At 42.4% G+C, this 17,322-nt stretch overlaps 1 protein-coding gene across 1 annotated transcript in view; it reads left to right on the top strand.

Annotated features, from left to right (window-relative positions):
* Positions 1–17,322, top strand: part of dve (SATB1_N and homeodomain domain-containing protein dve) — a 43,864-nt gene that overhangs the window by 7,904 nt on the left and 18,638 nt on the right. The window contains exon 2 of the mRNA XM_012359648.2: positions 731–998. Coding sequence (XP_012215071.1) covers positions 731–998 — 268 coding nt within the window. The remainder of the gene's footprint in view (positions 1–730; positions 999–17,322) is intronic.

Here is a 17,322-nt window from a genome sequence, read left to right on the forward strand (position 1 = left end):
TAAAAATCTATCGACATTGTCGTTTCATCTTATGTATTAATATTTAATATTCTAAATGTAGAAATTAAGGAACGAAGAGATAACTGATGTTAATGGTTCATAATTCTTTCATGCGCAGGATTATCCTATATTTTTATTTTTCTGTGAAAACTTGTATAATAATTGTCCCCGTAAAGACCTCATGCAACTCTTAGAAGCATGATATGCCAGGAAAATTTGTGTTCAGAGATTAAGGACGGCAAAGGATTTATATTACCCTGCGGCGATTACTGCACTCTCGCGAGATTATATACAAACGGGCGATGAAATAGTCATCAAAATAATTTACGTAACGTGCTCTTAGACGCAGAAAATATTTTCGCTTTGCAGTTTTGGATATTGTAGAAGCCAAAAAAGAACTTGCGTCGCCGAAGTAATAAGCGTAAAAATGTGCAAATCATGCTTCCCGGTATTAAACTTTCTTTTGCGTCTTTAAATGATAAAAAGATGTAAAAAGATTTTCTTATCGTACAAAATGCAGAGCTCATCGAATTATGCATTATCTTCTTATCTCCTCTTTTAATAATTGGAATAAATGAAATTAATTTTATCCACTCTTCTCTTCTTTAGTGATATTAAGGCGAACGAATTACGCACTCGAATCGTTTAAACGCGGTCACGCACGACGATGTTTTCCTAATCACACTGAAATCGTACTGATTGTCCGAAATAAATGTTCCCGCGATTGCAGAGCCAAGCATTGGCATTGACACACAAGGCCTCGCCACCGTCGAGACCGAGCAGCGTGTCCTCGTTACCGAGGAGCCCTCAGTCTCAATCCCAGCAGTCTCAGCCGCAGAACACACCTCAACCGCCGCCGGTGCATCCGCTACAATCGCAGACACCTCTCAGCGCACCCCAGACACCATTCTCCGCGCATAACCAGCACCCGAAGCAAGAAATCAACACCAGTCCCAAGCAGGAGGGCTTCGATCTCAGCAAATCCGCCTCCAGCACGGGTAAGTTTCTCCTTTCCTTTCTCTTTTATATATATATATATATATATATATATATATATATATATATATATATATATCACTTACTATGTTAATTTAACAACTAAATTAATTATCAATGATCAAAATAAAATGAGAATGTGATGACTAAAATATCTAAAAATTAAGTAACATGTATAATAGTGCACTATTGATTTTTTTTATTTCGACAAAGTTTTGAGCATTTTTGAAAATTGATTTCACTTTATGATGTGTCATAAATATATTAAACAACTAAGAACTTCTTATAAGGATATAAACATGTTGTGAAGTAGTACAAAGAAAAGCCTACAGCGATTAATCTGAACGAATGGCACTTGTGACTCTTGTAATTTGTACAATCACCCGGCCTACTTTTTCGCCTCTTCGCCGCCTTATCCCCACGAATGCACCTATGCACACCCCATTACCTCGGGCCGCGTCCCGGGTTTGACGATTTGCGGAGGGTTACAGCCGCGGCCGTAAATCGTAGATTCGGGCGAATTAAGTTACCTTTTACGAGAGATGGGTCCGTGTGAAAACAGCTTTAGCGTCTTTACAGCGCGAAACTCGGCCGGGATTACTAAGGTGACGATGGCGAAGGAAAATGCGGTAACGATGCACCGATGTCACATCCATTAATGCACTCCGCTGAACGGAAGCGGCGTTAATCGCCGTCACCGTCACGCGTCCGGCGAAGGTCGATATGGCTTTTGTGTATTAAATAAGAGAGCGACAGAGCGGGAGGAAACGATATGTTTAAAATTCGCAGTGATTTTTTCCTTTTTGCTTTCAACCTTCTTAATCACATTTAGAGTAACAATACTATTAATTATTAATATTTTTCTATTAAAAAAGCAGGATCGATGTACGTTTCTATAATTAAAGTATTATAAATAGTAGTACTTTATCACGATAATAGAAATAATGATAAAATGTTGTCACTATTTTTATCATAAAAAAATGTTGGCGTTCAGAAATGTTAAGCGAAAATTACAGAATGTTGAAAATGTTTTTATTTCATTTGTAACACTTCAGGAACTCAGTTGCCACGTCGCGCCATAAAGTCCGCTTCCGCCGAGAATGACGAAGACGTATATACTCGATGGAGGTCGCGAGAGAGGGGTCGTTAAAGCTCGTAAACGAGATAGACTATCGGCGGAATTTCCTTGATCCTCGATAATGCGGTGGAAACAATTTGCACGCGTCCGTTTGCAGCGAGAATTAAACGCTACATAAACGGAGAAGCGCGACATTTAGCTTTCTATCATGCTCGGCAAAATTGGCGAAAGGTTAAAGCTTAAAAGCAACGCCGAGAATTAAGCGCCCACATTGCAAACCTGTTTATATAACCTGCATCGTTGAATAAAATATTCGACAGTCGTCAACCCATTAATTATATTTTCTTCAAATGCAAAATATTGGATGGTTCTGTTTTAAAATAATTCGGAATAACGTCCGAAATTACGATTCAAAAAGTCACAAAGAAACAATATTTACAATTGTATTTAATTCTATTCAGCGATTTATGATAATTGTGTTATATATATTCTTTAAATGCTTTTCAAAACATAAATTTCTTTTCGATATATTGAATATGGAACGTTAGGCGGTATATCGCCTTTCTATATATTCCGCTTTCCCCGCAAAGTTTCTGGAAAGCGGGAGGAGTCCTGCGTGTGTAAATAAAGCCGAAGGAATGATTATATAATTGAACCCACGCGTCTAATCTGCCATCGTGTTGTCTGAAAACTTACGATTAAATCCATTTCTCCACCTTTTACTCGTACTTGTTTTCCTCTCAACGCCGCTGCGAAAAAGGAGAAATTGCTTCACGTCAAATTGTCAAACTGCACTTCCCCACGATTCTTTTCTCAAACTAACTTTCCGAAAAATCGGTTTAAGAATTCCTAAGAGAAAATTCTGTAGTCCACGGCGATACGGGAGCGGACAGAAATGCAGGGATCGAGAGTACATATTTGCCTTTCCTACGCGAGGGCGAAAGGGATGACGCAATGCGATGGCAGGGGGATGCGGGTGGACAGAAGCACGCACTTCCTAAATCTACGGATTTCGAAGATCCTTCTTAAATCCCCGTGCGTCACAGTTAATCCTTCCCCTTCCTTTCTGCCGCCCTTATCTGCTACTTTCCCGTCGGTTTTTTTTAAATCCTTCGAACTTCCAAAAGCACGACCTACTTATTCTTAAGCCATTGTCAGGCGACAATATACGTAACAAAATTTATTGCGCGCAAAAATAACATTGACATAAAAAAAAAACAGCAATAATAAATTATTATCGCACTGCTTGTTTCTGATGTTCATATTATTAATGGAAAGATCCACGTACGAAAAGCTGGAAAAATAAAATATCCCGAAAATAGAGCAGCTACGTATATGTTCGAGGAAACTTTTATATCAGTTTCTTTTTCTTTTTTTTTTTTTTTTTTCCCCCCGTCGAAAAATGATTTTGCGTCGGTGCGTATCAAAGATGCGCTAGAAAGATGAGATCGTCCCCTTTCAGTCTGCAAGCCGTAAGCGTCAGCTCGGAATTAGGATAATCGTCCGCGTGTGTTCCGTCCGGATTTACCTGGACGTCTATATGCGCGCATCCGTGTGCACGGACGGTGGGGACGGGAAGCGACGAGGTGCAGCCAGAGGGGAGGATATTGTGACCCTTACAAACTAATCCGGATTAAATTCGAATCCCTGGCTATGCGGCTAGGCGACCTGCGAACATCTACCATAGCGTCTTGCGCCATACGATCGGACTCGTTACGCCATTTAACCCTACGCGTACTCCACCCCCCTTTCCCCCCTCCCCCTCCCCGGTGAGAGCTTCCTTTGTGACCGACGCCCTTTGAGACTCTTATATTTTCGTTCTCGTCAATAGGCAGTGTAGAAAAATTCCTCGAACATCAGAGCCCTGATTTAATAATTTCCAAATTTGCGACGCGAAATACAGCCGAGAAATATGTTCGTGTGTAGCAGGAATTTACAATGAGTGTTTTTGGCCTATAAATTTAAAAACTGGAGCTTTGTATAAATGTAGCGTAGTTTAATCCAAACATATAACTATTTCTCGTTGAGCTGGAAGCACGGTTTTACAGATTGAAACTCATCTATGTAAAGCTCCCACTTATTTTAATTTTTGAAATTTTTTCTACTTTTAAAATAAAATACCAGAAATATCACAAAATATAAATAGTGCAATAATAACATTTAACAAATTTTGTATTTAATTTTTTTTTTTTGCAGCATAAAATGGTTTTATAGATTGCAGAAATGTTCAATATAAACGCATGTTTGACTACAAAGAAACATTTTGTTTAGGAAATGCAGTTTAAATCATTGACAAGTGGTGGAATGGAAAATTATAATCAACATATTATAATAATACGAAATGCATACAAATCAAGAAAAATCCGTCATCTCTTTCATCTCTCAATTCAGGAATGATTCTCTCACAGGACGCCGTGTATATGTTCTAGCTTTCAACCTGACCACACGTTAAGCCAAAGGCAAAATCGATATCGTAACTCATGGAAAGCAATCGTGGGCCATATTGCGGATGGATATTTCTCATATGTATACAAATGTGTGTGTATATTCTTACGTCCAAGTTCTTTCTTACATTTTACCGAAATCTCGTAAGACATTACAAAATCTTGCTCTCAGGAAGAGCATCGACAAAGTGACCGGTTGGAATTATTGCTATCTGTATAACAGAAATGTTTGCGCTTTGAGCGCTACACCCGAGTAAAAAATTTTCTTTTAAAAATTAGCAAAAAGTATTTTATAATTTCATACAATCTTGCTCCGATTGCCTTGGAATTGTATACAAAATATTACATTATTTTTGTATTTAATAAATAATTTTATTCTCCAATCAACTCGGAGTCGATATTTTCTTATAGCAAAAGTTTGCTACTTTAGAAAAGATTGGGAGAAAAATCTAAATTTGAGGCACATATTCAACACGTATAAACATCACTTGAAATATGACATTGTAAAATTTGGAATTTTACTAATCCTTAAACTCTAAGTAATTCTAAGAAATCGGGTTAATTATTTGTCGCGAGAGACAGAATCTGGATAATGAAGATTGTAATTTAATTGCAGGTGCTACGAAGTTTCAAGACCACTTAAAAATCACTTAAACCTCTTGACTACTTGTCTAACTCGCACACGTGATGTCATTAGCGTTATAGATAATAGACATCCCGTCTACTTGACTTTTAATCTCAAAGTCTCGAATTTTAAAGCTAATATCCTCATATCTCTTCCATTCATTATTTTCACTTGTGCGTGACGTCATTGTTAGTATACGTAAATGGAGAATATTTTTTTGAAATAATGCAGCACACAAAATATGGACAATATTGATCGAGATTGATCGATTGATCGATTGATCATTGCATTTTGATAAGGTAACATTCTTGAAACGCAGCTTTTTCACATTTCCACATCCTCTTCAAGTTAACACCTTGCTGATAAATTCCATCAAATACAAACTAGATAAAGATATAAAAAGAAGAACGAGTCGAATCAGCTCGATAGAACGATAAAAGTTGGCGTTTTAATCGGACAGTAAAAATCACTAGGCCGGCGAACGCATACTTCCAGGTACACCCTGTAGACAACGCTTCGCGCTCTCGATGGAGCACACAGAATACGCCGAGTGAGGGAGGCGAGGTGAGGACGAGATGGCGGCGAGGGGGCGAAGGGGAAGGAGCGGGGGTTTAGGATTAGCTGAGTTGTGTGCGTTGGATTTTGGATTTGGACGGCGGGCGGCGGCGCACACACGACCAATAATCCCGGATTAATCCCGGGCTCACGTACACACGCGCACAGACGAGCGGGCGCAGAGCTCGCGCTGCCGCGCGAACGCGAGCGCATACGTGCAGTCCGGTCAAACCCGGTGACGCAAGTGCAACGTGTGCGTGTGTGCATGCACCCCTGCGCCCGACATACACACGCGCGCGCGCGCGCAAGCAAGAGCGAGCGAGAATCGGGACGGCGGGAAAGGGAGAGAACCAGACCGGAGCCACTAAAGGATTTGGCCACGCACACGGAGAGCGCGGCCCGCACACGTACGCGCGGCGCCCAAAGATAATCCCCACGAATACAGAGCCCGGATAATCCCCGTGCAGGGCCGCGTATACGGCCCGCTTTCTGTCCCGTATGCGTGCACACGTACGCGCGGCACTCATACGCGGACCGTGGATGATGGTTCGTACAAAAGGGCGGTCGAGAGGCTGCCGGGGGCGGGCGGGCGACGGGGAGGACTATGGCAGAGCACACAAGGTTTAGAGGCTAAGCGGCTCATCCCCCAGGAAGCTTTACATCCCGTCCTGATACGACGGGAATTCTACGAACGATTCGAAAGATACTGCGCCTGTGTGCCAGCGTGTGTGTTTGCGTGCGAGCGAGCGCGCGCGCGCGCGCAACGCGCGCAGTACACTGAAAGTTTGTATCGGCGAGATATTGGCCGGCGCGAAAGAGATCTGGAACAAGGCGCGCTTTGTCGCGTGAATGATGGAAGAATGACGGGAAACGCGACGTATCGGTTGCCTCGTCGCTGAAACCGGTCCAAGCAACGTCAAAACAAATCGGGAGAAATGCGGCAGAGTTGAGGGAAAAATTGCCGCATTTCTTTTGAATTTGCCGACACAACGGTGAAGTTGCTCGCCAAACTCTTCGGTCCTTTTAATGAAAATTAAGAAAAATAATCGTAGCGATCTTGAGACCGATTCGCACAGCATCGAGACACTAAATGTCTTGGTAACTGTTTTAAGAAAGTTGATTATTAAGATTTCGAATATTAAAACACATGTAAATGACAACGCGGATTAAAAGCGGATATTGTAATTTTAATGTCATCCAAAATATTGCAAGAACTTTCCACGAACTTATCGACAATGCATTCGCGCTGTAATTTATTCAGTGTATTTTCATTTCCTACGTGTGCAACATGCTTGCGGAACATTTCGTCAGACGCGCATGTTTAAGAACTCGGAAAACATATGACGCTCCGCGCAATCTTCAACCGGTCTCTTCTCCGCGTTCCCTTCACGGGAGAAAAATTCCAGAAGATACGAGGGGTCGTCGGTCTATGACCATAATCTTAATCCCGGATTAAACGATACGGGATTTGTATAATCCTGCCATTTTGTCTCTCCGGGGCGCAACCTCGGGATTAAAGAGTCTAAAACCTTCGTGGCATCTCCGACGATAAATCTGCGGATTGTGACCTTGGATTACGTAATGCCGAATACGCGCCGGTAATAAATGATTCGTGAAAAAAAAAATTTAATGTCCTCGCCGTGTGTCACCTGACTTTTCAGCGTTTCCCGTCCGAAACCGAGCCCTCCGTAATAAAGATACAGCGGGATTTCGGATTTGCGGCTGCTTTATCACCGCCAAGTAATATCAAGGTCCGCTGGCTTTGAGCCTTTTGCAGTTCTATTAACAAAACTCTGATTATCACCACGCCGCTGTCGTTTAATCCGGGATTATACGCGCAACGCTATAGCGGCAAATAAATTATACCTACCAGCGGAACAACAAGCCGAAAACTCACGCTGAACGTAGAAATAACGGGTTGCGACGAGGATTTAGCATTAACGGTTCACGTATCAATGTATCTGTCACGAAACGGTAATAATTAATAATTCTCTTTCCTATGAAAAACAAGGATTTAAAATTTTCAGATAAAAGCTTCTCCGAAGGAAGTTGATCATATATCGTATCGCATATGAGAATTCTAAGTGCATTTTATTCTAATAAATTTACGAGTAATAACTTTAGCAATAATCTCGGCGATATTTAAGATAGTTAGAGAAATGTTGTTTATCGGAAAAAGATATGTGACTTAATTTGATCGATCTCTTAGGTTTCGGAGAAAAGATGAAACTTAACTGATATCCAAATAGTTCAGATATCGAAAATAAGTGCTTTATCGTTAGTAGAAGAATTGGAGAGAGAATTTCAGATGTGGGTCTTTTGATATTATAAATAGCATAAATTATACAACCATCTGATAAGAACCTAATCATTTGATTGATGTTTACTTGCGACAATGTCATTGTATCAGAATAATGTACGTAATGCAGAAAACGAAATTAGATAAAGCAGTCGTGTGTACGCGTGTGTGCGCGCGCGCGCACGGAGAATTCGGCCTTCGAACGAAGGGGATCATCCTGCCTTGCGATCTCGTCGACGTTTATCCCCTTGATCGGGATAGAAACTTCCCAGGAGATTATTGCGGCGAGTTTCGTGGGCCAGGATAGCAGGAAGCGTCGAGAAGGATCGCGGCCACGTGCAGATCCTTTGTGCGTGCCGCTGAAGAAGCGACGTTAGCCTGTTGCTCTATACGCGCAAGGACGCGAAAGAAGCACACGTGACTGCGGAGCTTCTGGCTCGTTCAAGGACGGCGGTTCCCGCACGAGGATTCTGTTAGGCGAAGGATCACGGCCCGCGTAGGATCGCGTTATCCCGCGCAAGGGAATTGGGATAAGGAGCGGAGACGGTAATCAGGCTCGCAGGACGCGCGCAAGTACGATCGCGACGTCTACGACGTAGGATATGAAGGCCTGATCCTCGTGGATTTTTGGGCTTCCCCGGTTTTCCAGAGTCTAAAACACAGTCGCGCGATTCCCCGGGCGATCCTTCGGCGGAATTCTGCGTTCCTGATGTTCAAGGGTCATCCGCTACCCTTTTTTACCTTCCTAGAAAGCCGGTCTCTTATCGATCGCATTATATTCATGCGACATGTAAACGTTGTTTATTGGTAATAATGCCAAAATTTAGCTCACGATATATTTTATCATATTTTTATACAGATCCTTTATATTGACAATTAAAACTGTTGACCTTACAAAGAAGTTTATAACAAAAATGTCTCATTAATAGCCACGAAACGATGTTAAATCGCAAAATATAATTATAAAAACAAAAAGAAAAATACAATCGCGACAATCCATGCGTCTTTTTAATGTAAAAAGTACTACTACCATAAAAAAATTTGTACATCTGTAAAAATGGGAAATATTACTTCAAAAATACTTTCTATGTATTTTTGCTCTTTAATGGGAGATAGAAAGAAAACTCCTTGATTGTTAAATATTTTTACAAAACTAAAAACATTTGAACAAAAAATACCTTTGACATTTAAAAGTATTTTAGAGATTTTATCCTTTCATAATAAAATAATAATTGTCTACGTGATTATAAATATTTAAATTTGCGGCTTCATAAATAAAAAGCTTTTTCTGCTTTTCTCAAAATAGCTTGTAATAAACTCAACGAGTTTTGCAACTAGTCTCGTTCGCTCGTTTTTAATTTCAACAACATGCCTTTCGCGACCTGAACATTCACGGGTTAACCCGTTAGCCTGGACTTACGAGGCCATCTCGTAATTAGAATGCATGCACAGATATCATACTTTTGTGAAATAAGGTCTTACAAACTTGGAACATCATAAAAAAAAAATTGCACACATTAGCTTCAACAGATGAAAATTTTTGTCAAATATATTAAGCTAGCCAAAAACTTGCAAATTTAAATGTAGATTATTTGAATTAAAGTTTTACGAGCTGGTAAAATTTAACGTGAGATACGTGTGTATAAATCATGAATATTTCTGCTTGATCTTAAATTGCAAATATCTCTCTTCGAATCTGTAAAATATGTATTTGTTTTTCCTTTGATTAACAACCTTACTGTTCGCGGCACATTGCGCTTTCATTTTTATAAATATATAAATTGGACGTACACATCCGCCGAGCGAACGTACCTGCGCTTTTTTCCTCACCGGTTTAGTTTCTCCGCTTGAGCTACCGCGCGATCGATAAATGCCTGAGAATTAATAGGCCTAATAGACGTCTCTTGTACCAGGAGCGCATATACCGGCGCCGAATGGCCGTCGCGTGCCTGTTCTTGGGCTCTTCGCGGAACGCCTATTCGATGGCGCGCTCGGCTCAATTCTATCTTGCCGAAAAATATGCAAATGAGGTCCTTTGTCCGATACCTGTCGCCTTATTTTCGCTGACCGGACAGCAGGAGCGGCAGGAAGGTGTCCAGGATCCTGTCCCGGACCCTCGAGATGCCCCGTGACCCAAATAAGGGCTTTTGTAGGACCCCAGCGATCAGGCGAGCAGAACGCCAGGACGTGGCATTCTTACGCATGTGCCGCACACGCACCCTTTTATCCCCCTCGCCGTGTCCCCTCGCTCTCTCGCTCTCCCTCGCGCGCACCCGGCGCGCCTCTTCGTTCTTCTCCCTGGCTTTGCATCCATTCCGTTCGGCCACCTCCCACCCCTCGCTCCGTCTCCCTCTGCCAGCCGGCCGAATTGTGGCTCCCGAAGGACCGTACAATCCAACAGGGTGCGTATGCTATCCTGCTAGTTGTTTACGCACGACAGTCGTGAAAAAAATCCTAGCAACCGGTGGCTGGCCGGGAGAAGGGATAATGCGTGGGTGAGTCTGCGCAGCATTCCGCAACAGATGCGTTTCGGTATGTTTTGGAGAAGTCGTTGCACCCGTTGAGGGATCGTGACATAATTTTACGACTGATAACTCTGATATCAAAATTAATTTTCTCTTCAACTCCACTACTCCGTTTTTCTATCATTTTTCGCTCGCTTGTTTTCTTTTTAAATGATAAATAAATGACTACTTTATAAAACGAAGTGTGTAGAAAGTAAAAGATGTAGTTGAGAACAGACTCTTGATATCTTGATGTCACAGCTGTCGTAATTATGTCTTTATTCTTGTTTGTTATTTGAGCATCATTCTGGATCTCCACGTTATCATCTCGGCCTAATTGTTTTACGAGGCAAATCGAATAAGTGATGTTCGACTTCTGTGAAGACAAAAATGGGGGGCAATGCGGTTAATGTGAGATATACGAATGATGTATTGCATGGCGTAAGTAAAAATAAGCTTGTCCAATTGCGAGTTGTTATCGTTAATGGGTTACTATTCGCATACATCTCTGAGCAAGAATTTCTATGTCACTTATAATTAGAAAATTTTCTGACAAATCCGAGCGAGCAGACATATTTTTACGCCAGGTATAGATAATAGTAAGATTATTCTTAAACTAAAAGGATTTAAACAAATTTACTATGATTCAACGAAAAATATGAATACTTTAAATAAAAAGCGATACACGACGGAACGGATTACCTGAAGTAAAAAACGTAAATGTAACCGTATTTATTGATACGCATGAAATTCATATCGATGGCACATTAATTGCTATGTTTCTCTCTTTCGAGCAAGCTCAACGTAAGCAATCCGCTGGATTATATAATCCCGTCATTTAGGACTTAGACTTACTAATCCTCAAAGCGGCCTCGCCAAACAAAACGTCAGGCTTATATAATCTCTGAGCTTGGTTGATTCATCATCAGATTACAGATGGAGATGATTCGTAACGCAACATTGACGAACAATTTATATTTCAGTATATTCAATAATCATATTCTCGTGAATATTAATTATATATCAGCCACGTATGTGAACGTTAATTATTTTCATGCACAGATGTGGAGTTAAGAAAGAAATATGAATTTTACGCATGTCTTATGCATATTGCTAGATATCAGTCGATATCTCGCGAAGAGCAAGGCAATGAAGCGAAAAGACGATAAGGATAAATCAGATGCACGTCGGCTCCTCGCTCTTTCTGAAAACCTCGGACAAACTTATACCTCCAGCACCAAAAATGAAATCCTGATCATTGCGATGGAGTGACACCACCGAGAATACGGGCGCCATTCGGCTGTTCCTGTGTGCTCGGCTATGTTCGGATGGTGTTAGACAAACAATAACATTGTCGACGATGCTCTCCTAGTCCCTCGGTAAACAACCCTCCGTTTGTCGACGAACCGTCCACTTGACGTTGATCTTTAAAAAGAATTCCTCGACAGAGAGAGAATGCTACAATTATCTCCTTTTATCCCTTAAACCCTTCAAAAATGCGGTGCGAACTGTCGCATCGAGCAAGTTTTTAAGAGAACTTTGTGTATTAATCGTAACAAAAATTTAGCTCTCTTTGTAAAACTTTCTTTTTAATGATCAGAAATGTGTTTTATAAATATGTATGATAAATCTAAATATTGTAATAATTAATAATACTCGAGTTGATCGCTGCACTTTTAATATACTTTGAGATTAGCAAATTATTTCTAAGAAAACTGTTAGTTTCGAGAGTAATTTAATTTTTTAATTGATAACATTATATATATCGTAAACAAATTAATATGTTGCACGTAATAATTATTAGAATCAGATGCGTCCTGACAGTCGCTGTAATACTCGAACGATGAATCGGGAGTAAATACGCACTAGATTAATAAAAATTGAAAATCAATACATAACTCTCAGTGATATCCGACCCAATCCTGTTGCGTAAAACAAATTGACGTCATTTAGAGTCCGAGTTAATAAAAAATAAATAAATGGTCGACCTTTAGTCGATTTCTCATTAACCTATGCAGCAAACTAATTACTCATATCGATATTTTTTCCTGAAATTTTTAATTTTGTAATAATTTCAATAAATTTATTTTTAAACCATAGTTCAAAATTAGAACATCAATACTGCGCTACGACAGGCATCGTTATTATAAACTGAAATTATAAACCGAAAACTATTACAGTACCGAAATAATACAATCTGCAAGCGATATAACACAGTTGTTCGTTAAAAATATAGAAATTTCCAAAAATATACGAAAATTTTTTCCACGCCACGTGAGTGCACATAAATTTTTAACATATTTAAATGTTTCTCCCTGTAAACTGCCCGATGTCCATAAAATCTTCGCGCGTGTGCGCTTACGTTTGTCAATATTTAATTCCGCAACGCTGGTTTATCGCGTTTCCAACAAACGGGAAGTCGACCCCGAACTTCTCCACGATCTTTGACACCCCCGTCGCAACACGCTTCCTTCCCCGTTCTTCCCCCGTGTTATGCTCTCCTGGCATGGAGAGGTCACACGGTGGCCTTACCCACATTCTCATGGGGATATCGTGGGGAGCCGACAGGGATGATGACCCGCCATCATCTAGCAACAGGCACGAGGATGGGAGACGACGAAATCCGGGCTCGCGCGTAGGCGAGCGAAGCCGCGAACGATTTAGAGGGGATATACGTAGGAGTCGATACCAGGGCGGCAGGACGCGGCGGGTCCTTCCACGCCGGGATCCTAGAGTACAGTTGACGGCGCGCCGCGCTGCGCGCGCGGGCGAGCCGGAAAAGTCGCCTCATGGGGTCCTGGTGACGAAACCTCCGGTAAATCTAGACAAATCCGTCAAACGGAAGTGGAGGAACCGGCTAATCCGGAGTGTCGTGCATCAATCAAAACCTGAGAACGCGCCTGTCGTGTCGCGACGAATGGAAGCGCCTGCTTGTAATAACACGCGACGGAACGGAGAGACAATGTTAAAATATGAGCGTGCGATTCTTTTTATTATTACGGCGTCATATTTCATTCTGTTTGCGAAACAGCGCCGCGTCATGCAACCCCATAAATTTTCGAGCGTTTTTGGAAAGAACAATTACGCGCGAGCGGGCGTGGCCCGATGTTAATCCGCGGTCTGCATCGATTATTCCGGGAAGATTATTGCAGCCCGCTGTAACGCTCGTGCTTTTGCAAGATTCCGAGCGATGATTTAAACATTACGAGGACCGATATGCAATCGTTGCGGAAGCTTTTGCGTTATATTTTCTATAAAAATTATTTTATTTCACTGCTGAGCTTGTAAGTCATTTTACGCGAACCTGTAAGTCAATGTGCGCGCGCCTTTTAACGGCGTGATCCTTCATTGAGGTGAGCACGTTGGAAAATTATGTTTCGTCCGATCAATAGGGAAACCGACAGATACGTAAAATCGAGATAATCCCTCGAGTAATCCTGCCATTAGGAGCAAAGGCGCGAACAGACGCGCCAGTGCGTAATCATGAACTCCTGGTACGAAAACTCCCTAAACTCGGTCTAAATCCAGGATCAAGCGAGGTACAGTTATCCTGACGCGCATTTCTTCCGCTAAGACGCCGCAATTCGCCCTATAAGGTCCTGGTACAAAAAGCCCTTCGAACTCAACGGAATTCTCGAGGAGCGACCGATGATCCTGCGGAGCACAGTACAAACTTTCGGTTCCTTTTATGTTTCCCTGCTGACTTAAGGACTCGAGTATCCTTAGAAAGCTCGCTAGAAAGTGTCGCGAACCTTTCGTTCTACCGCCGTTGCGTATTCAAACGATCGCGCAAGGACTCCGTGTACTCTTCCGAAAATGCGAGTCACGGCGGCAAGAAAAGTATTATCAATCAGAGATTCTCATTCGTGGCCGGCCTCGTCGGCCCGACTTTGATCCTCGCGTAACTAATCCTTCACGCCCTTCCGTAATAAGGATTAAACAAAGGAAAGGAGCGCGATAAACTACCGCGTAGGATTAATGGAACCCGGTGAAAGTTGCCATTTATTTTTATCGCCGCGCTTCTATAAACTCGACATTAATAAACGCGCGCTCGTCGAAGAGGCGCCGTCGCCGCCGCCGCCGCTGCCGCCTTCATCATCGTCGTCGTCGTTTGCAAATAAGTCAACTCTTCCTCGAATTAATCCCCGATCCTGGAGGTGGCTGGAAATAATCCGAGATTAAAGCTCGTGCGATGGGCTGCGAGCGACGACGGCGTTGAAAGAGAGGCTGCGCGCGAGCGTACGCGACCGTGTAAGAGTGACGGGAGAAAGGAGCCTCGGTGCAAAAAAAAAGGACGGAACGTGATCTTAATTCCGTCGAATGGGGACCGTCACAAATCTCGATCTTCCTGCTTAGCCGTCGTAGCCGACCGAATAAAGGGACAGAGGCCGTCATGGCGGGGCGAGGGGGAGAGCGAGAGGGGTGGGAAATAATTTCACTCGACCGAACTGGTTAAGATTCATAATTTACGATCTTGGCAATAATCCGCGGTGGATGGGAAAAGCGCGGGAAAGAGAGAGAGAGAGAGGCGGGTATCCGGCTGGGCGGAGAGAGGGGTGAGACGGAAGTGGCGCGAGAAGGGGGGAAAAAGTATATGCGAATGAAAAAAGAGAACGGTAGGTAGGACTTATCCTTTGATCCAGGATTTATTTAACTACGGTCCCAGCCCGGGCTTATCCCGGGGGAGGTTTTAACCATCAAGGGGGCACGCTATTGATTTTTAGCTCGGGGGGGATTAAAAGCGCACTTTCGTAACACTATACCGTCGCGCACACGAACGCCGTCGTGGTGTGTGCGCGCGCGCGCGCGCGCGGCGCGTCTGTGTGCGCGCGCGATTGTCATCGGTGGATGTCGAATATGGAGAACGCGATGCGAGTTGAATTAATTTTGCGCTCTTTTCCGCGCGATCGCCGATGCCTCGATCACGAGCGAGATCAGAATGAGAGCGGAATCGCGCTGGAAGAGAGCCGTTTGTTTTTGGCGCACGTAGGCGGCGCCACGATAACGATACGCGGTTTATCACGATTTTCGAAACTCGTATTTCAAAGAAATATCAATCTTTCTATCAAGACACTTTTAATTCTCCGCGTTATCACACTTAATTCTACACCGCGTTATCGCTTTACCGTAACTTGTTTACCTTCGAGATCTCCATGGCACGAGTTATAAAATTTTGTAGGATTTACTTGTAAGTAAACTGGCGCCAGATTTATTACAACAAAAATGTTTACGATTTAATCGTCCAAATGACAGATTTATTCGCTGCATAACACACGATATCTTGCTAGCGACGCCTCGTAAAATTAAAAAAGTCGCAACAAAATTGCAATTACAAACATGCGTAACATAATTGCGAGATACAGCGAGAGAAAAGACGTGAAATAAATTGAAACTAATGAAATATTTGGACTTGTAGATTATAGAGCACCGCAACATTAAATCTAAATGCATTAAATATATTTGCTGCTGTTAGAGCATCTCGGATGCGTTCTCCATTCAAATCAAATTACCGACAACACTCGTGAGAAAGCAGGCGCGATCCGCGGAATTCAGTTCACGATCCGACCGTGACTCGATCATGCCGCAGAAGCTGAAGCATAAACGAAGTAATCCGCATGCACGTGCTTTTTCTCGACGGATGAGTAATCCGTCGATAAGAGAAAATCTGTTGTGCTGCAAGAAATGACCCGTTACCCATCATCCTTGTCGATCTTGTTCCTTTTGCGCCCCGCGTTATCTGCCAGTGTGATTCCTCGGCGCGTTATAACGGGCGAGCGCGTTGCCAAAGATCAAAGTGCAACGAACGGCGCGTACGTCGCGCCTGGAAATCCGAAAGTCTACGAGACGACGATGCAACGAACTGTGCACGCGGGGGTTGATAAAAAAGCCGCGGCTTACGCGCGAGGGACACGCACATACGCGCCGGCGGAGAACCGATCGACGGCTTTGGAGGGAATACACGGCGGTTATCTTCGCGGGTCAGCGCCCACGACTGCCGGCTTAATCTTCGGCCAAGGGAGAAGACGAAGGAGGCGCCTGCGGAGAGAGGAGTCGACACTTATCTTTATCCGGCGCTTTAACGACCGTGCGAGGAGTGTCGCTCACTATCGCCGGCTCTCTTTTCGAGCGACGGCGCGCAGGCGATTAGCGCTCACGTTTTAATCGCCGATAATAACCAATACAGAATCCCTGTAGTGATTTTTTCACGCAATTTTTCCTGCCTCTTTCGCAGCTTAATTCGCAGCTCGCGCTGAGAAGCTTGCAACACCGCGAAAATGTTCGACAGGGAAATATTATGTGTAATAATATCTAGTTGATGTAATTGAAACGTTTCTGTAAACAATAACAGAAGTGTCGAATTGGATTTGTGTTAAAACTTAGTTCAGACCCAATAATCATGTGTCGTATTTTGTTATGCATAATATACGTTACAGCTGCATGTCACTATACAATAACGTGCGAATAATAGTGTAAATCAGGAATGCAGCAGCTGGAACTGCGTGTAACTTGTATAATTGAAAGGGCAAGTGGATATAATATTGTATTTGTAGTGATTTAAAGTTATCTGCTTTAAAGTTGAATTGATGATCACTGTAGTGTGATTTAATATTCCACATAGACGCTTCAGTCACGGGTTAAGTCCATTAAATGCTGTATCGCACTATTAATTTGACAGTATATGCGATATTTGGCAATTGAAATTTATAATGAAGCAAAAAATAACCTTTTTCAATAGTTTTTTTTTGCCTACTGGTTAGTAAAAAAAAATATATATATATATCTTTTGTACGTTTAGCCATTCGATTTTAATTAATGATTCT

The sequence above is a fragment of the Linepithema humile genome, chromosome 2, assembly GCF_040581485.1.
Source record: "Linepithema humile isolate Giens D197 chromosome 2, Lhum_UNIL_v1.0, whole genome shotgun sequence".
Lineage (NCBI taxonomy): Eukaryota > Metazoa > Arthropoda > Insecta > Hymenoptera > Formicidae > Linepithema > Linepithema humile.